The 22575-nt window shown below is 39.7% G+C and overlaps 1 protein-coding gene across 1 annotated transcript in view; it reads left to right on the plus strand.

Annotated features, from left to right (window-relative positions):
- Positions 1–22575, plus strand: part of HYDIN (HYDIN axonemal central pair apparatus protein) — a 359230-nt gene that overhangs the window by 25017 nt on the left and 311638 nt on the right. Inside the window, exon 4 of the mRNA XM_004387835.2 lies at positions 11921–12120. Within this exon, the coding sequence (XP_004387892.1) occupies positions 11921–12120 (200 nt within the window). The remainder of the gene's footprint in view (positions 1–11920; positions 12121–22575) is intronic.

Genomic DNA, 22575 nt, shown 5'->3' on the forward strand with positions numbered 1-22575 from the left:
ATAAACAGCAACTATATGCATGATCCTCACCAGATGGAATGCACAGGAATCAAATCGACTACATCAGTGGAAAAAAGATGATGGAGAAGCTAAATGTCATCAGTCAGAACAAGGCCAAGGGACCAACTGCGGAACAGACCATCAATTACTTCTATGCAAGTTCAAGCTGAAGCTGAAGAAAATTAAAACAAGTCCATGAGAGCCAAAGTACGATCTTGAGTATATCCTACCTGAATTTAGAGATCATCTCAAGAATAGATTTGATGTGTTGAACACTAAGGACCAAATACCAGATGAGTTGTGGGATGACATCAAGGACATCATACATGAAGAAAGAGGAAGGTCATTAAAAAGACAGGAAAGGAAAAAAAAAAAGGCCAAAATGGATGTTAGAAGAGACTCTGAAACTTGCTCTTGAAAGTACAGTAGCTAAAACAAATGGAAGAAATGATGAAGTAAAAGAGCTAAACAGAAGATTTCAAAGGGCGGCTCAAGAAGATAAAGTATTATAATGAAATATGCAAAGGCCTGGATTTAGAAAAACAAAAGGGAAGAACACGCTCAGCATTACTCAAGCTCAAAGAACTGAAGAAAAAATTCAAGCCTTGAGTTGCAATATTGAAGGATTCTATGGGCAAAATATTGAATGATGCAGGAAGCATCAAAAGAAGATGGAAGGAATACATAGAGTCACCGTACCAAAACAGAACTGATTGACATTCAGCCATTTCAGGAGGCAACATATGATCAAGAACTGATGGTACTGAAGGAAGAAATCCAAGCTGCACGGAAGCATTGGCAAAAAACAAGGCTCCAGGAATTGATGGAATATAAATTGAGATGTTTCAACAAATGGATGCAATGCTGGAGATGCTCACTTGTTTATGCCAAGAAATTTGGAAGACAGCTAAGTGGCCAACTGATTGGAAGAGATCCATATTTGTGCCCATTCCAAAGAAAGGTGATCCAACAGAATGTGGAAATTATCAAACAATATCATTCATGTCACATGCAAGTAAAATTTTGCTGAAGATAATTCAAAAGTGGTTGCAGCAGTACATCAACAGGGAACTGCCAGAAATTCAACCTAGATTCAGCAGAGGATGGGGAACAAGGGATATCGTTGCTGATGTCATATGGATCTTAGATGAAAGCACAGAATCTCAGAAAGATGTTTACCTGTGTTTTATCGACTATGCAAAGACATTCGACTGTGTGAATCATAACAAATTATGGATAGTATTGTGAAGAATGGGAATTCCAGAACATTTAATTGTGTTCATGAGAAACCTGTACATAGACCAAGAGGCAGTGGTTCGAATAGTACAAGGGGATACTGCATGGTGTAAAATCAGGAAAGATGTGTGTCAGAGTTGTATCCTTTCATCATTCTTATTCAGTCTATATGCTGAGCAAATAATCTGAGAAACCGGGCTATATGAAGATTGTCCAGGATTGGAGGAAGACTCATTAACAACCTGCAATATGCAGTTGACACAGTCTTGCTTGCAGAAAGTGAAGAGGACTTGAAGCACTTACCGATGAAGATCAAAGACCACTGCCTTCAGTATGGATTGCACCTCAAAATCAAGAACACAGAATCCTCACAAGTGGACCAATAAGCAACATCATGATAAATGGAGAAAAAATTCAAGTTGTCGAGGATTTCATTTTACTTGGATCCACAATCAATGCCCACGGAAGCAGCAGTCAAGAAATCAAACGATGCATTGCATTGGACAAATCTGCTACAAAAGACCTCTTTAAAGTGTTGAAAAGCAAAAATGTCACTTTGAGGACTAGGTTGCACCTGATCCAAGCCAGTCACCTTATATGTATGCGAAAGCTGGACCATGAATAAGGAAGACCGAAGAGGAACTGATGCCTTTGAAATATGGTGTTGGTGAAGAATATTGAATATACCATGGACTGCCAGAAGAACAAACGAATCTGTCTTGGAAGAAGTATAGTAGAATGCTCCTTAGAAGCAAGGATGGTAAGACTTTGTCACATGTACTTTGGACGTGTTATCAGGAGGGATCAGTTCCTAGAGAAGGACATTGTGCTCAGTAAAGTAGAGGGTCAGCGAAAAAGAGGAAGACCCTCAACGAGATGGATTGACACAGTGACGGCAACAATGGGCTCAAATATTGCAATGATTGTGAGGATGGTGTAGGACTGGACAGTGTTTCATTCTGTTGTACATAGGGTCACTATGAATCAGAGCTGACTTGATGGCTACCATACGATCCAGCTATCTCGCTCCTTGGAATATATCCTAGAGAAATAAGAGCCATCACATAAACAGATATATGCACATCCATGTTCATTGCAGCACTATTCACAATAGCAAAAAGATGGAAACAACCTAGGTGCCCATCAATGGACAAATGGATAAACAAACTATGGTATATTCACACAATGCAATACTACACAATGATAAAGAACAAAGATGAAGCTGTGAAACATAACATGGAGGAATCTGGAGGTCATTATGCTGAGTGAATTGAGTCAGTCACAGAAGGACAAATATTGTATAAGACCACTATTATAAGAACTCAAGAAAAGGTTTAAACACAGAAGAAAATGTTCTTTGCTGGTTACGAGGGTGGGGAGGGAGAGTGAGGGTAATTTACTAACTAGATAGTAGATAAGAATTATCTTAGGTGGAGGGAAGGACAGCACACGCTATAGGGAAAGTCAGCACCACTGGACTAAACCAAAGCTAAGAAGTTTCCTGAATACAGTCAAACACTTTGAGGGACAGAGTAGCAGGGGTAGGGGCCTGGGGACCATGCTTTCAGGGGACATCTAGGTCAACTGGCATAACAAAACTTATTAAGAAAATATTCTGCATCCTGGAGTAAAGGAAAATGAAGAACACCAAAGACACAAGGAAAGTATTAGCCCAAGAGACAGAAAGTGCCACATAAACCAGAGACTTCATCAGCCTGAGACCGGAAGAACTAGATGGTGCCCAGCTACCACCAATGACCACCCTGACAAGGAACACAACAGAGAGTCCCGGATGGAGCAGGAGAAAGGTGGGGTATAGAACTCAAATTCTAGTAAAAAGATCAGACTTAATGGTCTGACTGAGACCGGAAGAACCCCGGAAAGCATGGCCCCTCGATTCTCTGTCATCCCAGAACTAAAACAATTTCCGAGACCAACTCTTCAGACAGGGATTGGACTGGACTGTGGGACATAAAGTGATACTCGTGAGGAGTGTGCCTCTTAGCTCAAGTAGATACAAGAGAGTAAACGGGCAGCTTCTGTCCGGAGGTGAGATGGGAAGTCAGAGAGGGTTAGGAGCTGGTTGAATGGACATGGGGAATCAGGAGTGGAGAGGAGGAGTGTGCTGTCACAGTATGGGGAGAGCAGTTAGAGTCACATAATAATGTATGTATAAATTTTTGTATGGGAAAAAAATAAAAATAAAAGAACTGACTTGATGGCGCCTAACAACAACATTCAGATTAATTCAGTCATAAATTTTTTTTGAAGTTGGTTTGCTCAAATCAGGATCCAAACTAGGTTTGCTGATTGCATCTCCATCAGGTGGTTCAGAGTAGTCTTCTGTCCCCTCTGTTGTTGTTGCTAGGTGCCGTTGAGTAGATTCCTTGTAGGTGTATGGATATTATCCTATCACTGACAGCATTATACTTCAGGATAGATCTTGAGATGTTCTTTCTGACAATTTGTCGTTCCTGGCATAGTAGACTGTGTGATTGTTTGATTCAAAATGGCCAATACCAGTCCATTCCAGCTCACTAATGCCTAGGATGTCGATCTTTATGCATTCCATTTTTGACGACTTCCAATTTTCCTGGATTCATATTTCGTATATTCCACGTTCCGATTATCAATGGATGTTTGCAGCTGTTTCTTCTCATTTTGAGTCATGCCAAATCAGCAGATGAAGGTCCCAAAAGCTTTACTCCACCCACGTCATTAAGGTTGTCTCTCCTTTGAGGAGGCATCTCTTCCATGGTCATATTCTGAGTGCCTTCCAACCTGAGGGGTTTGTCTTTCAGCACTATATCAAACAGTGTTCTGCAGCTATTCATAAGGTTTTCAGTGACCAATTTTTTCAGAAGTAGACCGCCATGTACTTGTTCCTAGTCTGTTGTAGTTTGGAAGCTCCGCTGAAACCTGTCTACCATGGGTGACCCTGCTGGTGTTTGAAAATACCGATGACATAGCCTCCAGTATCACAGCAACATGCAAGCCACCACAGTACGACAAACTGACAGACTCTGTCCCCCTTATTTCCTATAAATGGTAGTTAGATCTAGAGGCCTGATTAGATTCATGTTTAATTTTCTTTTTTGCCAAGAATCCTTCATAGATGGTGTGGTATGTCCTATTGCATTACATCAAAATGCTGTTGTTACGTTTCATTTTGTTTTTGTAATGATCAGATGAGGCTTATTGAAGGTTAAGTTTCTAATTCTGTAAGTTATTTTGCATTTATTATTTGGAATTACTATTAAAAAAAGAACTTTCCCTCATCAACTTTTTGGCTACCTCTAGGTACAGTTGATACAGGAATGATAGGATAACTTTATCTCTCCTGGAGGATTTTGATTAGGAATAACATGATCTGGCTCACATTTTAGGATTTCTCTGGTTGCTGAGTAGAAAACAGAAAGAAAGGGGTGTGAGGCTTGACAGCTAGTTGCCTACTCTGATATTTATTTTCTGTTTCCTCATTGGTAAGTGAACCATAAAGTTTGGTTGTATTCATTGCCCCCTGAAATAAAAAATGACATTTCCTAACCTTCTTTGCAGCTGGGTGTGTCTAAGTGTTGGCCAGTGAAATGTAAAACAGAAGGACTTCTAAGGTGACTGCTTAAAGAGAGCTGACAGCAGGGACGTACTGTGTTTTGCCCTTCTGCCTTCTTCATCCTAGCCTGCAGCTTGGCTGTGGGAGGTAGCTGGCGTGCCAGGAATCACCCTTTACCATGAGGTGACATTGAGAGCAGAAGCTATGTGCTAGAATGATAGAGGAGAAATTTAGTAATTTGGGTCTCTGATAACACTATGGAATCACCATACCTACCTGGTCTGCCTACCTCTGGACTTTTTTATGTGAGAGAAATAAACTTCTGAATAGTTTAAGCTATTTTGTTATTTTTTTTGGTTGTAGGTAGCTGAAACAAATGCTGAAGAATATAAGAGCAAGAGGCTATTGCAATAGTCAGGCAAAAGATGAGGATGGTTTGGACTGGGATGGTTACAACGAAGGTGATGAGAAGAAGGTGGATTAAGGATATATTTTTACTGTAGAGCTGTCAGAATTTACTGATGGATTGGATGAAGGGTGTCAGAGAAAAAGAAAGGAGTCTAGGTTGACTCATAGAATTTTGGCTGTCAACTGGCCAAATGGTGGCACCATTTACTGAGCTAAGGAACAGTCAAAGAACAGGTTAGTGGGGCTGGGGGTATGATGGAGGAAGTGGTGGTGAGGAATCAGGAGCTCTGTTTTTTATATGTTAAGCTTGAACTTCCCTTTAGATATTCAAGTGGAAATGTCAAGTAAGCAATTGGACACATCTGCAGTAAAAGGGAGATGTTGAGAGGCTAGAGATAAATATTTGAAAGTCATAAGTGTGAAGATGGTACTTTACACCAACTGATAGAAGAGATGACATTGGGAGTGATAAAGAATTTGGGAAGAGGAGGAGGTGCCAACAAAGGAAACTAAGAAAGGGTAGTCAGTGAAGTGGGAAAACAATGAAGAGGTCACAGTGAATAAATGCATAAGTCAGCTGTATCTAAGCTATGAAAAGTAGAACAAAATGAGGATGGGGAATTAACCATTAAATTTAGCAAGGTCATTAGTGACCTTAGTAAGGATAATTTTTGTGGAGTGATGGGTACAAAAGTCTGATTGGGGTAAATTAAAGAAATTAGAAAGTGAGGCGGTGGCAATATTGAGGAGTTTTGCTGTTAAGTGTGACTGGAATAATGAAGAAGTAGCCGGAGGTGGGTGTTGGAGGCAAGGTTGGGTTTTTTATATTAAGATGGAGGCTATTCAAGCATAATTATAAGCTGATGTGGGAATGTTCAGTAATGTGGGAAAATCGATGGTTCAGGAAAATCCTTGAGTAAGCAAGAAGGGTTGAGACACACAAGGAGAGGAGATGGCCTTAGATAGGAACAGGAGTGAAGGCAGAGTATATGGGTGCAGGTGGATTGGTAGATTTGAGGGTTCCTTAGAAATCAAAAAAGCTAAAGAGGAAATTAGTTACCTTAAAACCCTTTCAAGACCTGTGGAACATATGGTATCCTACCTACTTTTTATGCCTCTGGAGTTCTTTGGAAAGGGGGTGGTCCGATTTTAATGCATTCAGCCTCAAAGTGGGAGCCTTTTGAAATGCATCAAACTCAAAAATTCCTGAGTGGGAGCCTCATTTTTGTGTAGACTGAGCATTGTCTTAGGTGGTGCCCCTCGGATATGTGGATTTTCTAAACTTATGACAGGTTTCCCTTTATTTATGTGAGATAAGCCTCCTGACTGTGTTTCCCCGTTACTATGTTCTCATGTGAATGTACTTATTGTGAGAATAAGCTATTGGCAGTCTTCATTCAGTCATAGTGGCCATTTCCTCCTTTATGCTATTCATTGTTTCCATGTGTTACTGGCTCCTTTCTCTTCTAGCTTCTGAACATTAAATAATGCCTTTCCAAATGGAATAATGCATTGCAGTGGTACTTTTCAAGAGATTGGAACTCCTGTAAGTTATTCTTACCCTGCATTTAATCTCAGGACCTAATCATTGCTTCCACATCTAGCAGGTGGAGTGTACCACTGTGAGCAGCTCTGCAGTATTCCAGGAGAGCGTTTTCTGCTTCTTAGATATTAATACTGCTTTTCTTATAATGAAGAATACATAGTAGTGGTAATTTTCCTGAGATTCAAATTCCTTTCATTTTATTTATTTTGCCTCTAAGTACTGCTTTTGCAGTAACAAAGAAAGCATTGTAGTGGTAATTTTCCTGAGATTAAAAAAAATCCCTTGGCTTTATTTATTTGGGCTGTAAGTACTGCTTTTGCAGTAAGGAAGAATGTATTATGCCATATTTTGAAAAGTTTCGTGAGAAATAATAAAAAAGGCTAAGAAGGAGACTAGAATAAAATCTACGAGCAGTTGTTGCCAAGTGCCTTCATGTTTTACCTCATGTTTTGCAAATTTTCAAGCAATAAAATTTTAAAAAACTCAATTTTATCATTGACTCATATCAGCAGAATTTACATCATTCGGGGGCCACTGGGACACATGAGATCCCAGATAATGGGTATCAATAATTCATAACTCATAACAAAAATTCTGAATTGGTCCTTTAATCAGCATGCCTTCATTAGTGAAAATACATAATATCAATAAAAAATTTGAAGGAGAAAATAATTGGGTCTTAAAAGGGGTAAGTGGATGATCTATACATGAATCATGAGGTAACCACATTATCATTGTATACCAACCACAACAATGGCTGAAATAAATCTAGAAGTCCCAGTCTCTTTTCAAGCCAAAGGTTAGAGGTCATTCTTTTTTGATAGATGGCAAAATTTAGATGTAGCTAGGAAGTTGAGACCCCGGCTAAATCATATGAAGAATAATAGTGGCAGAGAATAAGGCCCAAGATTCCTGATCAGTCTCGTTTTTAAACTGATTGAGGTTTCAGAAGTGATACTTCCTTTTGGGGAGATGAATTTCAGATTGAGACAATAATATATAATACAGTGAAACCGGTGAGAGCCGGAACTCAACATGATTGCCTTGTTTTTCCAGGTCTTGAAAGTTTTCCACCTTTGACAGGGTGTAGTCTTAAACCACTTTTCTCTTGCTCTCTATTAGTGGAAAATATTTGAGTTTTCCTTCTCTGACAGGTTTCCACCTTACACAGGTTCCGGCTTCTGCAGGTTTTACTGTATACACTTAAAGAGTTATGGGATTTATAACATTTTTAAGGGACACTGAGTATTAAATTCCTGGAGTCCTAATCAGATATGGTTTACTCTGTGTTAGCCATTTCTCCATCAAGTATAGGAATGGAGGAAAGGCAGAAAAAGGAGGTGAAGGCTGAACCACGTTGGCCTTGCACTTGATTGCCACAGAGGGTTGCATTTGCTATGGTAGAAGACATCATTTTCCTTTGCTTGAGACTTTAAAGGACAGAATTATTGCCATGTTGTTTTCTATCATAGGGCTGATGTAAAATCAAGATTCTTTCTTCTCACTTCCGAGAAAGTCACATCTGCTATTTGCATATTCTACTCCTAGCTTTTTAAAGTTTGGATGATGGGCATTTTGGAAAGAAGGCTAACAGACAAAACATGAATTGTACATTTCATCTGGAGAGCATTGTCATGTAGGATAATGTTATAGAATGTGAAGTAATTTATGGCTAAATCTCTCATAGTGGAAGGGAAAGAGCTCAGAATAAATATTTTGGTTTTGAGTGGTGCCCTGATTGCCTCTGAATCTAAGTACAGTGGAAGAGAGTGCATCAACTGAAGGAATTGCTTAGCGTGTAGGCTGATAAAACCTCCCAGGTCATAACATCTGAATTCATTTTAAGCCAGTGGAGCACTATATAATATACATTGCATAATCTAATGTACTCAAATACATAACATCAGAGACTGGAATACATTTTAAGGTATTGTTTAAAGTACTTTCTTCATATTCTTTTGTGGACGTGTGAATTGATTATGAAAAAAATATTTAATTCTGATCAAACATCAAACTTTCCTCATTCAGAAACTTGAAAAGGTTTGGATCTAAGATACAGCTATTAGTCTTTTACTATTAAGAGCAAAGGAGAGTGAAGAAAACCAAAGATTCAAGGGAGTAATTAGTCCAAAGGAGTAATGGACCACTGAACCACAGCCTACAGAACCCCAAGACCAGAAGAACTAGATGGTGTCCCCGTCTACCACTACTGACCACTCTGACTGGGATCACAACACAGGGTCCTGAACAGAACGGGAAAAAAATTGTAGAATAAAAAATAATATTCACAAAGAAGACCAGACTTACTGGTCTGACAGAGACTGGAGGAACCTCCGAGACTATGGCCCAAAAATATCCTTCTGAACTGTAACTGAAGTCAATCCAGGAGACAGGCCCATAAAATAAACAATAACACCCGAGAGGAATGTACTCCTTAGAACAATCAACTATACGAGATCAAAAGGGCAACATTTGCCTCAAAGCAAAGACGAGAAGGCAGGAAGGGGTCGAAAATCAGGATGAAAGGAAACAGGGAATCTAGAATGGAAATAGGGAGAGTGCTGACAGATTGTGGGGAATGAAACCAATGTCAGGGAACACTTTATGTACAGACTGTCGAATGGGAAAATAAATTTGCTCTGTAAACTTTTACCTAATGCACAATAAAAAACTGAAAGAAAATGTTTGAAAGCATCCCTCTGAATATTTCAATTAGCCTTCTAAGCTATTTTCAGCTGTCTTAAATTCCTTGTAGAATAAGGTGGAGAAATGTAAATGTAGCATAAATTAAGACAAAACACCTTGGGAGCTCCTCCCCTACTAGATACAGCAGTATCTTTGGTTCTTTCTCTCAAAGTCTCAACTAATATTTAGTTTCCATGTGTGCCAGGTGCTTTCTAGTTAATAATTCCCAACAGAATCTTTGTTTGCTGGGTATGATCTCCTAAGAAAAAATGAAAACAGTACGTATATCTTAGGATTCTGGTGCAATCAGACTAGACTGTTTCATTGTTGAATTCTGTGGGGCTTTCTAGGATCGAGTGTGCTTAATGAAATTCGCCCTTCCTTGTGTCTGGGTAGCATCATTGTTGAGCCTGGCATTACCATCTAGAAACCAGAATCAACTGCAGAGCTCAGAGCCCAACAATTCAATTTTAATGTTTTGTGAATAATGTCCATTAATTTTTATTACTCGTTCCTACCTTAGGACATTTACATTTGTAGTTTTCTTTGCCAGGAACACTCCTTTCCTAGATCTCACCTGGCTGGCTCCTTTTGTTGTTCAAGTGTCCATTCAAAGGTCACTCCTTCATCACTCTAACCTAGATTAGCCCTCTCCTCCCTTTACTATGTTTTATTTTCTTCAAAGCCCTTGTACTTTTCTGAAATTATCTAATTCTATTATTATTATAATGATCATTATTGTCATGATTATTACTCCAATAACTAGAGAAAACATTGAGATTTTCCTTTGTGCCTTATGCAAATCATTCTATTTAATATAAAATTTTAATACCAACAGCTAATATTTTTTGGCAGCCCTGGAGGTGCAGTAGTCAAGAGCTCAGGATGCTAACCAAAAGGTTGACAGTTGGAATCCACCACCCACTCCTTGTAAACCCTATGGGGCAGTTCTACTGTGTCCTGTAGGGTTGCTATGAGTCAGAATTGACTGGACAGCAACGGGTACAGGGTAACATTTATCGAGTACTTACTACTATCCCAACACTGGGCTAAGCATTTTACCACACTGGTTTAGGTCAATGTCATCTCTTGCCTGGACTACTACAATAGCTTTCTAACTGGTCTCCCTTTTCCTGTTTTAGCCTTCTTACAGTCTGTTGCCCATGTAGCAGCCATTGATTTTTCTAAAATATAAATCAGTATCATTAATGCTTTCAGTCATACTCAGAACCTAACAGTGGCTTACAAGGTCCTATGTGATCTTGCCCCCCCACAACCTCACTGCTTCATTTCTAACCACTCTGCATTCTATGTTCCCTTCTGGCCACAGGGTCCAAAACTTGTTTCCCCAAGGAACCATCAACATAGCTTAATTTCTCACTTCATTCAGGTGTCTACTGAAATGTTGTTTCCTCATAGAGACCTTTCCCAACCATGCCATATAAAAGAGCTCTCTAATTACTCTCTATTTCCTTATCATGCTTTATTTTTCTTTGCCTACCTCTACCCAACATTATTATACTCATCTTCCTTCAGCAAATATTTGTAGAATGTTTACCAAGTAGTAGGCCTTGTTCTAGGCACAGGGTATAAGCAGTCAATAAAACGGGCAAATATCCCTGTTGACATAGAGGTAGTCCATGTAGGAGGGAGACATACAATAAACTCAATAAATAAGTAAAATATCTAATATGTTAGATGGTGATAAAGACAGCAAGAAAAAAGGCTAGAGAGTGATGGGGCAGGAGAAGTAGTGTTCGGTTTAAAATAGGACAACCAGCGGAGGCCTCAGAGAGAAAGCAGACAATTGTGCCAAGTCCTGAAGGAGGTGAGGGAGGGAGCTCTGGTCAGAGCATTCTGGACAGAGGAAGAATCAGATGCTAACACTCTAGAGGTGGGGCATTTCTGGCATGTTCAAGAACCAGCATGGAAGCCTGTCTGGAACAGAGTGAGCAAGGGCAGTGGGGCAGAGGCGGGAGATAATGGGCACTCTGGCTTTCAGTTTGGGTGATTTTGAGCAGAGGAGCAACCTGAGCTGACTTACATTTTAGAAAGATCCCTCTGGCCATTGTGTGGAAATAGACTTTAGGGGAGCAAGGGTTGAATTAAGGAGGCCAGCTAACCCAGGAAAGATTGGATGGGCCAGAACCAGAGTGGGCCAAGGTGGCGAGAAGTGATCATGGTATGAACCTCCTCTAATCTAAAGAAAACTGTGCCTTGATGTCTCCTTTCCCCCAACCCCCACATATCTAGAAAACACGTGAAGCAGACACTTCTCAACTGGCACATAGGTTTTAACACCTGAACTGGCTGTTCTTTCTCTTTCAGAAAAGGGAATCTCACTGAAAGTATACCTATAATTGTTTCGGAAAGTTTTCACAGAGTATGCTGAGTTGTTTTGCAAAATGCCTCGCATACGGCTGTATTTCTTGCACAGTTATCTTGACCATGTTCACTTTTCCACGAATAATGATGGTATTCTTCCCTTGTAGGATTACGCCCATCTGTTGACCTGTGTTACGGAAAGAGAAAAGTTTATTGTGCCAATTAAAGCAAGAGGTGCACGAGCCATCCTGGATTTCCCTGACAAGCTGAATTTTTCCACTTGTCCTGTCAAGTACAACACTCAAAAGATTCTGCTGGTGCGAAACATTGGCAACAAAGATGCTGTGTTTCACCTCAAAACTCATAGGTATGCGTTCCTCCAGCTCTTCTTTTTGATTGATTATAACTAAATGAAATCAACACAAGTAATTTACTAGAATAGCAGTCAAGGTGAAACTGCTATCTATAATATTCAGTTGCAAGGCTGAGACTTCACTGACATAGGGCAGACTGAGCATCCTTCATCCTAAGAGGAAACCAAAATCCAGTGCTTCATATTTTTTACCCATTTCTAGTTAAATTATCCTACCTGGTTGGGTAAGGATGGTTTTTTTGAAATGCTGGATAGAAGTCCTTCTATTTAGCTTAGAGAATGGCCCCTGGGAGTCTATTAATAAACATATTTTTTGACCAAGAATTTTTATAACTGGCTGTATTAGTTTTCTATTGCTGTTGTTACAAACTGCCACACACTTAAAAACTAAATCCAACCCATTGCAGTTGAGTCGATTCCAACTCATAGTGGCCCTACAGGACAGAGTAGAAACTGCCCCATAGGGTTTCCAAGGCTCTAAATCTTCACAGAAGCAGGCTGCCACATCTTTCTCCCATGGAGTAGCTTATGGGTTCGAACCACTGACCTTTCAGTTAGTAGCTGAGTGCTTAACCATTGTATAACCAGGGTTCCTTGCCACACACTCAGTGGCTTCAAACAAAGCTAGTTTATAATCTTACAGCTCAGTAGGTCAGAAGTCTCACTGGGCTAAAATCAAGGTGTCGACAGGGCTGTATTCCTTTCTAGAGGCTTTGAGGGGAGAATGTTTCCTTGCGTTTTCCAGGTTCTAGAGGCTGCCTGCATTCCTTGGCTCACAGTCCCCTTCTGTCTTCAAAGGCAGCTACAGTGGGTCAAGTCCTTCTTACATCGCATCACTCTGACCTCCTATTCTCTTCCTCTACTACTTTTAAAGACCCTTGTGATTACATTGGGTCACCCAGATAAGCTAAAATAATCTCCTCGTTCTAATGTTAGTTAATTAGCAACCATAATTCCATCTGTAACCTTACTTGTAACAAACACATTCACAGATTCAAGGGTTAGATTGTGGACATATTTGCGACACTGTTATTCTGCCTACCATACTGGCATTAACTCATTTGAAGACGAAATTAAAAAGCAAACACTTGTTATATAGCACTTGTTTTGTACCAGCAGTTGATGTTTGTTAGTTCATTATTCCTCACAATAACCATATGAAGTGGCTACTGTAATTTTTTCCATTTTGCAGATGAGAAAACTGAGAGACAGAGAGGTTGTATAACTTTTGCAAAAGCACATAGTAAGTGATGGTGTTGGATTTTAATCTGAATATTTAAGGAGTAGCTACAGTATAGTAGACAACATGGGGCAATATAAAGATTGGAGGGAACAATCCCTGCTCTCAAGGAATTCTCTTATAAGATGGGAAAGAACTCTGGTATGGAGCATGAGAATAGTGGTTGATCAGCGAGGCCATAACAAGAACGACTAACTTGGGAAGACAAGGAAGCAGGAAGCCAAGTCCTTTTCTAGGACTACTTAAAAAATAATGTGTATATTGATCTTACCAAGGACATTTTAAACTCAATTCAAGCATAGATTTATTGATTAACTACTCTGTGTTAAGTTATGTGCTAGGTACATTTACTGTATATTATCTCATTTATCTTTACAACTCTAACAAATCTCTTAACATTTTATTAAGTTTACAGAATTTAATATTAAAACATAATAGACTAAGCCCTGTGGGCCATCACTGGGGTGGTGATGGACTTCCTTACTCATGCCACCTTCACTACTAGAGATTTGATCATTCTTATAAGAGCAGAATGATTGACCCTACACAAGTGCAATTCACCTGTATGTGGAGCATTAAAACACCCAAATCAAACCCATTGCCGTTGAGTTGATTCAGACTCATAGCGACCCTATAGGGCAGAGTAGAACTGCCCTGTAGGGTTATATGAAACATTAGGGAGTTTAATTTACTTTTCTGGCTTTTGACATTTGAACATCCATTACTTACATGAGATAGCAGCTGTGATTTTTTCCCTTCCTTTGATCTTCCTATGTACTTTTCCTCTGCTTTCCTTTAGCACTTATCATATAGATGTCATTTGTTTGATTGAAAGGAGCATCTTACTCTGTTCTCGGTGCTTTCTACATATTATCATAACAGCTTTGAGGTCTCTACTATTACAGAAGAGAAAATGGAGGCCTCAAAAGGTTAAATAACTTCCCAGAGCCCTGAACTGATACTCAAGGGATTGAACTCCATTCAAAATGGTCTTTTAACCAATAAGCAAACTGCCTTCTGTATGGTTTTATAGTTATTTTAATGCTTTTATTTTATTTTATTATCAGACTTTGGGCCCTTATTGGGCATGAGCTGTGGCTTCTGTACTTTTTACTGACCATGTTCAATGCCTTGTTGGTAGATGACCAGCAAATAGTTGTTGGAATGTATGATAGAGTGATATGATTTGCTCTGGTTTTGGAAGGATGGATATTATGAGCATTTTTCTTTAATTTATGTTGGTGGATTTAACAGAAGCATCTTCATAAACGTATGGTAATGAAAAGCTACACTGTAATAATTTCGCTAATGACTAATTATGAAGAACTCCATGTTATTATATTTTCCAAATAGGAGGATATTGGTTTCTAAATGTTTTATAGAATTGCGAAGTTTTAGAATTTGAGGAGGAGAATTTAAAGAAATAACAACAATAGCAGAAGAAGTGACATTGAGTGCTTACTATTGGCAAGCATGACACAAATATTTTTATATATAACTTCTCATTTAATCCTTACAGCAACTCAATGAGGTAAACTTCCTTTTTATTACTGGATTACAGATTAGGAAACAGATTCAGAGAGTAACTTGCCCAAGATTATACAGCTGAAAAGTTATGGAGATGGCAGTCTCAGCTCCAGAACCTCTTCTTTCATCACCATACTATACACTCCCAACACTACACTGCCTGGGTGGAGAGTGGCGGGGGACATGTGCTACCAATATTCACCATAGGTTTTTCCCTGAGCACAAGTAGAGGACTGCAAGGCCCACCATACTATGCCTCCTTTTTTGTACAGCTGTCCACTAGCTCTTTCTGACTCTTCTCACTGTGGACTTGATAGATCCTTTCTATTGTAGACCCAATGTACTTTTAGGAAATACATCACTGAAGATCTAGGCATGGTTAGCACATTTGAATTCAGAGAGCAGTATCTTTTTTTTTTTTTTTTTTAGTTGTGCTTTAGAGGAAGGTTTACAAAGTAAATTAGTTTCTCATTAAACGGTTAGTGCACATATTTTGTGACATTGGTTTCCAACCCCACGACGTGTCATCACTCTCCTCTTCTCGGCCTTGGGTTCCCCATTACCAGCTTTCCTGTCCCCTCATGCCTTCTCATCCTTGCCCCTGGGATGGTGTGCCCATTTAGTTTTGTTTTGTTTTATGGGCCTGTCTAATCTTTGGCTAAAGGATGAACCTCAGGAGTGACTTCAGTACTGAGTTAAAAGGGTGTCCAGGGGCCATACTCTCAGGGTTTCTCCAGTCTCCACCAGACCAGTAAGTCTGGTCTTTTTTTGTAAGTTAGAATTTTGTTCTACATTTTTCTCCTGCTCTGTCCAGGACCCTCTATTGTGATCCCTGTCAGAGCAGTCAGTGGTTGTAGCTGGGCACCATCTAGTTGTGCTGAACTTAGTCTGGTGGAGGCTGTGGTAGTTGTGGTCCATTAGTCCTTTGGACTAATCTTTCCCTTGTATCTTTGTTTTTCTTCATTCTCCCTTGCTCCAGACGGGGTGGGACCAGTGGAGTATCTTAGATGGCCGCTCATAAGCTTTGAAGACCCCAAACGCTACTCACCAAATTAGGATGTAGAACATTTAGAGAACAATTTCTTTTAAGATTACTTTTGTAACTGTGACCAACATCTTTTGTGTGATAATGAAAATAAAAATGGAGTTTAGCATCTCCTCCTTTTGCCCTCCCATCTCTTGGAATGGTACTAGTTATTGCAGATGGTACTGCTTGAGAACAGAATAAAGGAATAGAGGTAAATCAGAGTCAGGGAAATTATCTTTTGGTTTTCTTCCTGATGAATACTTAAAACAACATCCAGCACAAACGGTAATCTGTAGGATAAAGAAATTCCATTTAAATTTTTTCATGGAGGCATGAACTTTCATTTGTTGAAAGCAATGACATGTTGGCCAATATCCACTAGAATGCTAGTCAGCATTCCCTGGACTGAGGGAAGGTGGCCTTGGGGAAGTAGGAGTGTGTGGTGTGAGAGCAGCCCCAGGTGATTAGCAAACCATTTCCTTCCCATTCTAATTACTCCCTTGCCCATTTGATCATTCTTCACCCAAGGGAGGGGAAGATGACAAAAAGACAGAAGAAAAGGTGTAGAGAGAGATGATAGATATTTAATCATGTTACTTTGGGACAACTTTCACAAAATGGGGAAAATATATGTATAAGAATGACTTGCTGCATTGCGTGAAACTAATTGCCCTCAGACCCATTCTTTGCCCTTCCCCTGATCTGCTTAGTATCACTATGGGACTGAATCTGCCTTCCTAGGCTCCTGTGGCAGCTGTCTTCTGACTGGGATTGACCAGTTAGGGGCACTAGAAGGATATTAGAGAGTAGGAAGAAGGAATATGCCAGGGTATTTCTCATCCTTCCTCTCTGTTTTCAGTGGAGTCCCTGGCAGCAGCTGCATCTCCTCCATGGTTCTAGCTCTGCTAGACAGAACAGACCTACCATGGTTCCAACTCTGTCAGGTGACCCTGACCCCTAAGATCTGATAACACTTCCTCCTCTTCTTGCATCTTCAGCCCAGGAGTGGAAATGGCTTATTGCTTTTATTTATCCCTAGGCTCTCTCACCATCTTAAGCTGGCCTTCTCATCTCTCCAGTCTTCTGTGTAACCAGTTCTCTTGATTAAATTCTCTGTGTTGTAAATATTTTTGTCTTCCTCTTTAGAGGCTGCTTGATACAGTACATCTATGTTCTTTCCATAAAATACAAGTTTTCCTTGAAGTCTTTTTGTTCTTTTTCTCTGAAGTTGAAGAGAGCTTCTTGAAAATAGACTCTGGAAGAAGATTAATTTACTTATCCCATTTATTTATTTAATAAAAATTGATTGAACTCTTTCCAGGCACTAGGGATATGTTTTTGTTAGGTGTCGTTGAGTTGATTTTCGACTCACAGTGACCCCATGTGATAGATAGAGTAGAACTGCCCCATAGGGTTTTCTTGGCTGTAATCTTTATGGAAGCAGATAGCTAGGTCTTTTGCACATGGAGCACCTGGGTGGGTTTGAACTGCCAACCTTTCAGTCAGTAGCCGTGCGCTTCACTTGCTTAACCATTTTACCACCAAGTGAGCAATGCAAGGTTCCCATTCTTTTGGCATTTACATTCTAGCAAGGGGAAATAGGCTTTCAGCCATGCATACATCTGGGGAGATGGTGTTTTCCTGGTAGACAGAAGAGCAAGTACAAAGGCTTTGAGGTGGGAATTATCCCGGGTTGTTTAGAAACCATAAAGCAGGCCAGTGTGGCTGGAGAAGAGAGCATGAGGGATATGTGAGGTTGGAGAGGTATACCTTTGAGGCTGGGAAAACAGAATTTGACTTTAATTCTAAGTGCAAAGGGAAAGCATTAGAGTGATGTGATCTGATTTAAATGGAGATAGTAAACATTGGGCTTTTCTCCCTCTTGTTGCCAGTAAATTCCTTTGCTATTTTAGGGGCAGTCCCCACTATGTGAGTCTTGATGGGAAGCAAGGCCCAGACTCTCCCTACGATAGCCAGAGGGGGCAGCCATGTCTTTACTATACACCTTGTCTGCTAGTGAATAGATCTGTGACCACGAGTTGACTAATCAAATGCTCCTACTCAGGGCTTTGAACCTGGAGGAGCCACACACAAAGATGCAAGGACCCTTAGAAGTGACTCCTGGTGTTGGCAGCAGTGTTGAGCAGCAAGGTGCAGTATCCTCGAAGGCTGACATCCAGTGGGTGGTTCTAGCAGCAGCAGTAACCACTTGATCAACTAACCAGTTCAGTGACATTACTTTGGCTGAGTTCCCATCTATTGGTTCTGGGCCTGGTTCTCCAGCTATGTCATCCATTCTGTGAGCAGCCCAAATAAATGTTTAAGTTAGCCAGAGTTGGTTTCTGTTGTTTGCAACTGAGAATCCTGATGGGTACAATGAAAAAGGATGTGGTTGAATTTGTGGTCACATCATATTGAATCAGAATCTCTGGGGAGATCTCCTAACAAGTATCCATTCTAAAAAGGGCCCAGTTGATTCTGTTGCCCAGACAGGGTTGAGGACTACTCTTTCCGTTAATATGATTGTCAATAGACATGATAGAGTAGTGGACATAGTTTGAGAAAATTTGGAGTCAAAAGCCTGGGTTCTACTCTTTAATGTCAATATGCAACTAGAAACAATATCTCCCAGCAAATTGTTTAAAAACAGATCATATTTTTCCCCATTGAAATAATGATTTAATTAATGGTTAAGTTTATAAAATGGTTACCCGTTGAACAGTTGCCGTCAAGACAATTCCAACTCATAGTGGCCCTATGAACAGAGTAAAACTGCCCCATAGGGTTTCCAAGGTTGTAATCTTTACTGAAACAGACTGCCACATCTTTCTCCTGCAGAGCGGCTGGTGGCTTTGAACTGCCGACCTTTCGGTTAGCAGCCGAACACTTAACTTCTGGACCACCAGGGCTCCTTTAAAATGGTTAAGTTTACATAAATTATTTTTTAAAATTTTTCTACATGTATTTTGCCTCCATTAGAATGTGAGCTTCTCAAAGGCAAGATTGTGTCTTCATTTGTATGTCCCCAGCATCTAGCAAAGTGTCTAGAATAAATAAGTGCTCGATAAATGTTTACAGGATGCTTAACCAGCAATATATCACAAAGGCAAAGCTACAATAACCATAAACCTCTACAATAATTTAAAATAAAAAAATGCTCCAAATACTATAAAATAGGCATAATTTTTTTACAGTAATAAAAGGAGCTATAATGTGCTATAAAATACACAGAGAACGTGAACAATTACTATTAAACTTTATTACAACTTTGACCTAAAACTGTAGTAGGTTTCAAAATAACTTTGACTGTTAAAGTAAGATTAATTTGTGAAGGTGAAATAGGATTAAGAAACATTTTCAAAATCTGAAACCTCAAGTTCGGAATTAGTTAATAGGTAAGAAAGATTATCTGAAAAAAAAATACTAATATTCAATATTTAATATAATATAATCAATATTTAGTCTTCTGCTAAACTGTTGAATCATTGGGATAGAATAGCTTTAGTCCTTAAGAGCTGTTCATAGTTCTTTTTTGTGGTTCATGATTTTTCACAAAACTGAATTCTCTCCCTAATCAAGTATTTGGTGTTAATGAGGATGTGATATCAAAATCAAACATTTTTTCTAGACAGAGCCAGTCTTATACCCTGGAGGAATAATACTGTTTGTCTCTTTGTAAGAGCAGTTTCTGGTACTTGATATTTTCTAGTCTGTTTAGCCTGTCTGCCTTTAGTAAAATGACGTACAATATCAAATTACAGAACAGTATTTAAGCACCAGAACTTAACATACTCTATCCAGTTAACGTCTGATTCATTGAAAAAGCTTAGGCAGCTCTAAGTGGCAATGGCTATCCCAGGTGTTTTTCCAACTTCTGAAGAAGTTTAGTGTAATCTAAACCCAACAATTAACACAAAGGCAAAGTATCTGTTACCACTCTGTGAAATTTGGATCGCTGGCGGTCCTAGAAATAGGATGGTAGTGTCATTTTCTCTGTAGAAAATTAGCTTAGTTTCTGTGGTATAATAACATCCAATTCAATGCAAAACTGTTCTTTTGCTACCAAGAAATGCTTGAAAAGAAAATGAAAGCACAGTGCAGGAAGAAAAATATTAGGAAGTAGGGAGGTAAAGATAGAATATTACAATGTTATTCCCAAAGCCAGGAAACCAGGCCAGGTTTCTCAACTCTTTAGATTTACTGAGACCATAAGGAAGGAAGGAACATTAAGACTGTAAGACTCACCTTCATCCTCCATGAAGCAGAGATGCTTGAGATACTTAACAGTTTGCTCCTTTTCTGTTCCACCTGTTGTTGTTACTTGCTGTTGAGTTAGCCTCTGACTCATGGCAACCCCGTACACAAAGGGATCATCACACTGTTGTGATCCATAGGGTTTTTAATGGCTGATTTTTGGAAGTAGACCGCCAGGCCTTTCTTCCTAGTCTCTGTTAGTATGGAAGCTCCAGTGAAATCTGTTCAGCATCACAGAAACATGCAAGCCTCCACTGCAGACAGATGGTGGCTACGCTTGAGGTGCACTGGCCAGGAATCGAACCCAGGATCTCCTGCATGGAAGGCAAGAATTCTACCACTGCACCACTACTGCCCGGTATTCCACCTAGATGTTATAAAGATTAATTAATGATTACAAATATTTTAAATTTCCCTTTAAGAACTGATTGTAATTCAACAACCTCTTCTGAGAGGCTCCTGTGAGTAAAGAACTGTACTTGCAGTGTGTGTGAAAGACACAAAGTTAAATCCAACAATATGTCTTCCACGTTCGGGATAGGCAGAAAGAACATGAACTTGAAAGCAGGCTTCCATCCCAGCTCCACCATTACCTAGTTGTGTAACTAGGTAATGTCCTGTCCTTTTGGAGCGTGTTTTCTCATGTCTTTTTTTTTTTTTTTTTCTTAGCTTTATTTTTTTTAAATTGTTATAGTTTAAGTGAAAGTTTACAATTCAAGTTAGTTTCTCATATAAAAGTTTTTACATATATTGTTATGTGACCCTAATTACTCTCCCTGTACTGTGACAGCACACTCCTCCTATCCACCACTGATTTCCCGTGTCCGTTTAACCAGCTACTGACCCTATCTGCCTTCTCATCTCACCTCTGGACAGAAGCTGCCCATTTAGTCTCATGTATCTATTTGAGCTAAGAAGCACACTCTTCACGAGTATCATTTTATGTCCCCCAGTCCAGTCTAATCTTTGTATGAAGAGTTGGTCTCGGGAATTGTTTCAGTTCTGAGTTGACAGAGAGTCCGGGGGCTATGCTTTCTGGGGTTCCTCCAGTCTCAGTCAGACCATTAAGTCTGGTCTTTTACTAGAATTTGAATTCTGCACCCCACTCTTCCTCCACTCCTTCAGGGACTCTCTGTTATGTTCCCTGTCAGGGCGGTCATTGGTGGTAGCTGGGCACCATCTAGTTCTTCTGGTCTCAGGCTGATGAAGTCTTCTGGTGTATGTGGCCCTTTCTGTCTCTTGGGCTAATACTTTCCTTGTGTCTTTGGTGTTCTTCATTCACCTTTGCTCCAGATGGTTGGGACCAATTGATGCATCTTAGATGGCCTCTTGCTAGCTTTAAAGACCCCAGATGCGACTCAGCAAAGTAGGATGCAGAACATTTTCTTAATAAACTTTGTTATGCCAGTTGACCTAGATGTCCCCTGAAAGCATGGTCCCCAGACCCCCATCCCTGCTACTCTGTCCCTCAAAGTGTTTGATTGTATTGAGGAAACTTCTTAGCTTTGGTTTAGTCCAGTTGTGCTGACTTTCCCTGTATTGTGCGTTGTCCTTCCCTTCACCTAAGATAATTCTTGTCTACTATCTAATTAGTGAATAACCCTCACCCTCCCTCCCCACCCTCATAACCATCAAAGGATGTTTTCTTCTGTGTTTAAACCTTTTGTTGAGTTCTTGTAATAGTGGTCTTATAGAATATTTGTCCTTCTGTGACTGACTCAATTCACTCAGCATAATGACCTCCAGATGTTTCATGGATTCATCGTTGTTCTTTATCGTTGTGTAGTATTCCATTGTGTGAATATACCATAATTTCTTTATCCATTTGTCTGTTGATGGGCACCTAGGTTGTTTCCATCTTTTCGCTATTGTGAACAGTGCTGCAGTGAACATGGATGTGAATGTATCTATTCATGTTACGGCCCTTATTTCTCTAGGATATATTCCAAGGAGCGGGATAGCTGGATCATATGGTACTTCTATTTCTAGCTTTTTAAGGAATCGCCAAATCGATTTCCAAAGTGGTTGTACCATTTTACATTGCCACCAACAGCGTGTAAGTACTCCAATCTCTCCACAACCTCTCCAGCATTTATTATTTTGTGTTTTTTGGATTAGTGCTAGCCTTGTTGGAGTGAGATTGTATCTCATTGTAGTTTTGATTTGCGTTTCTCTAATGGCTAATGACTGTGAGCATTTCCTCATGTGTCTGTTAGTTGCCTGAATGTCTTCTTTGGCGAAGTGCCTGTTCATATCCTTTGCCCATTTTTTAACTGAGTTATTTGTCTTTTCATTGTTGAGGTTTGCAGTATCTTGTAGATTTTAGAGATTAGACGCTGATTGGATTTGTTGGACCCCAAAATTTTTTCCCAATCTGTAGGTTGTCTTTTAACTCTTTTGG

This window comes from Trichechus manatus, unplaced genomic scaffold (assembly GCF_000243295.1).
Source record: "Trichechus manatus latirostris isolate Lorelei unplaced genomic scaffold, TriManLat1.0 scaffold00194, whole genome shotgun sequence".
NCBI lineage: Eukaryota > Metazoa > Chordata > Mammalia > Sirenia > Trichechidae > Trichechus > Trichechus manatus.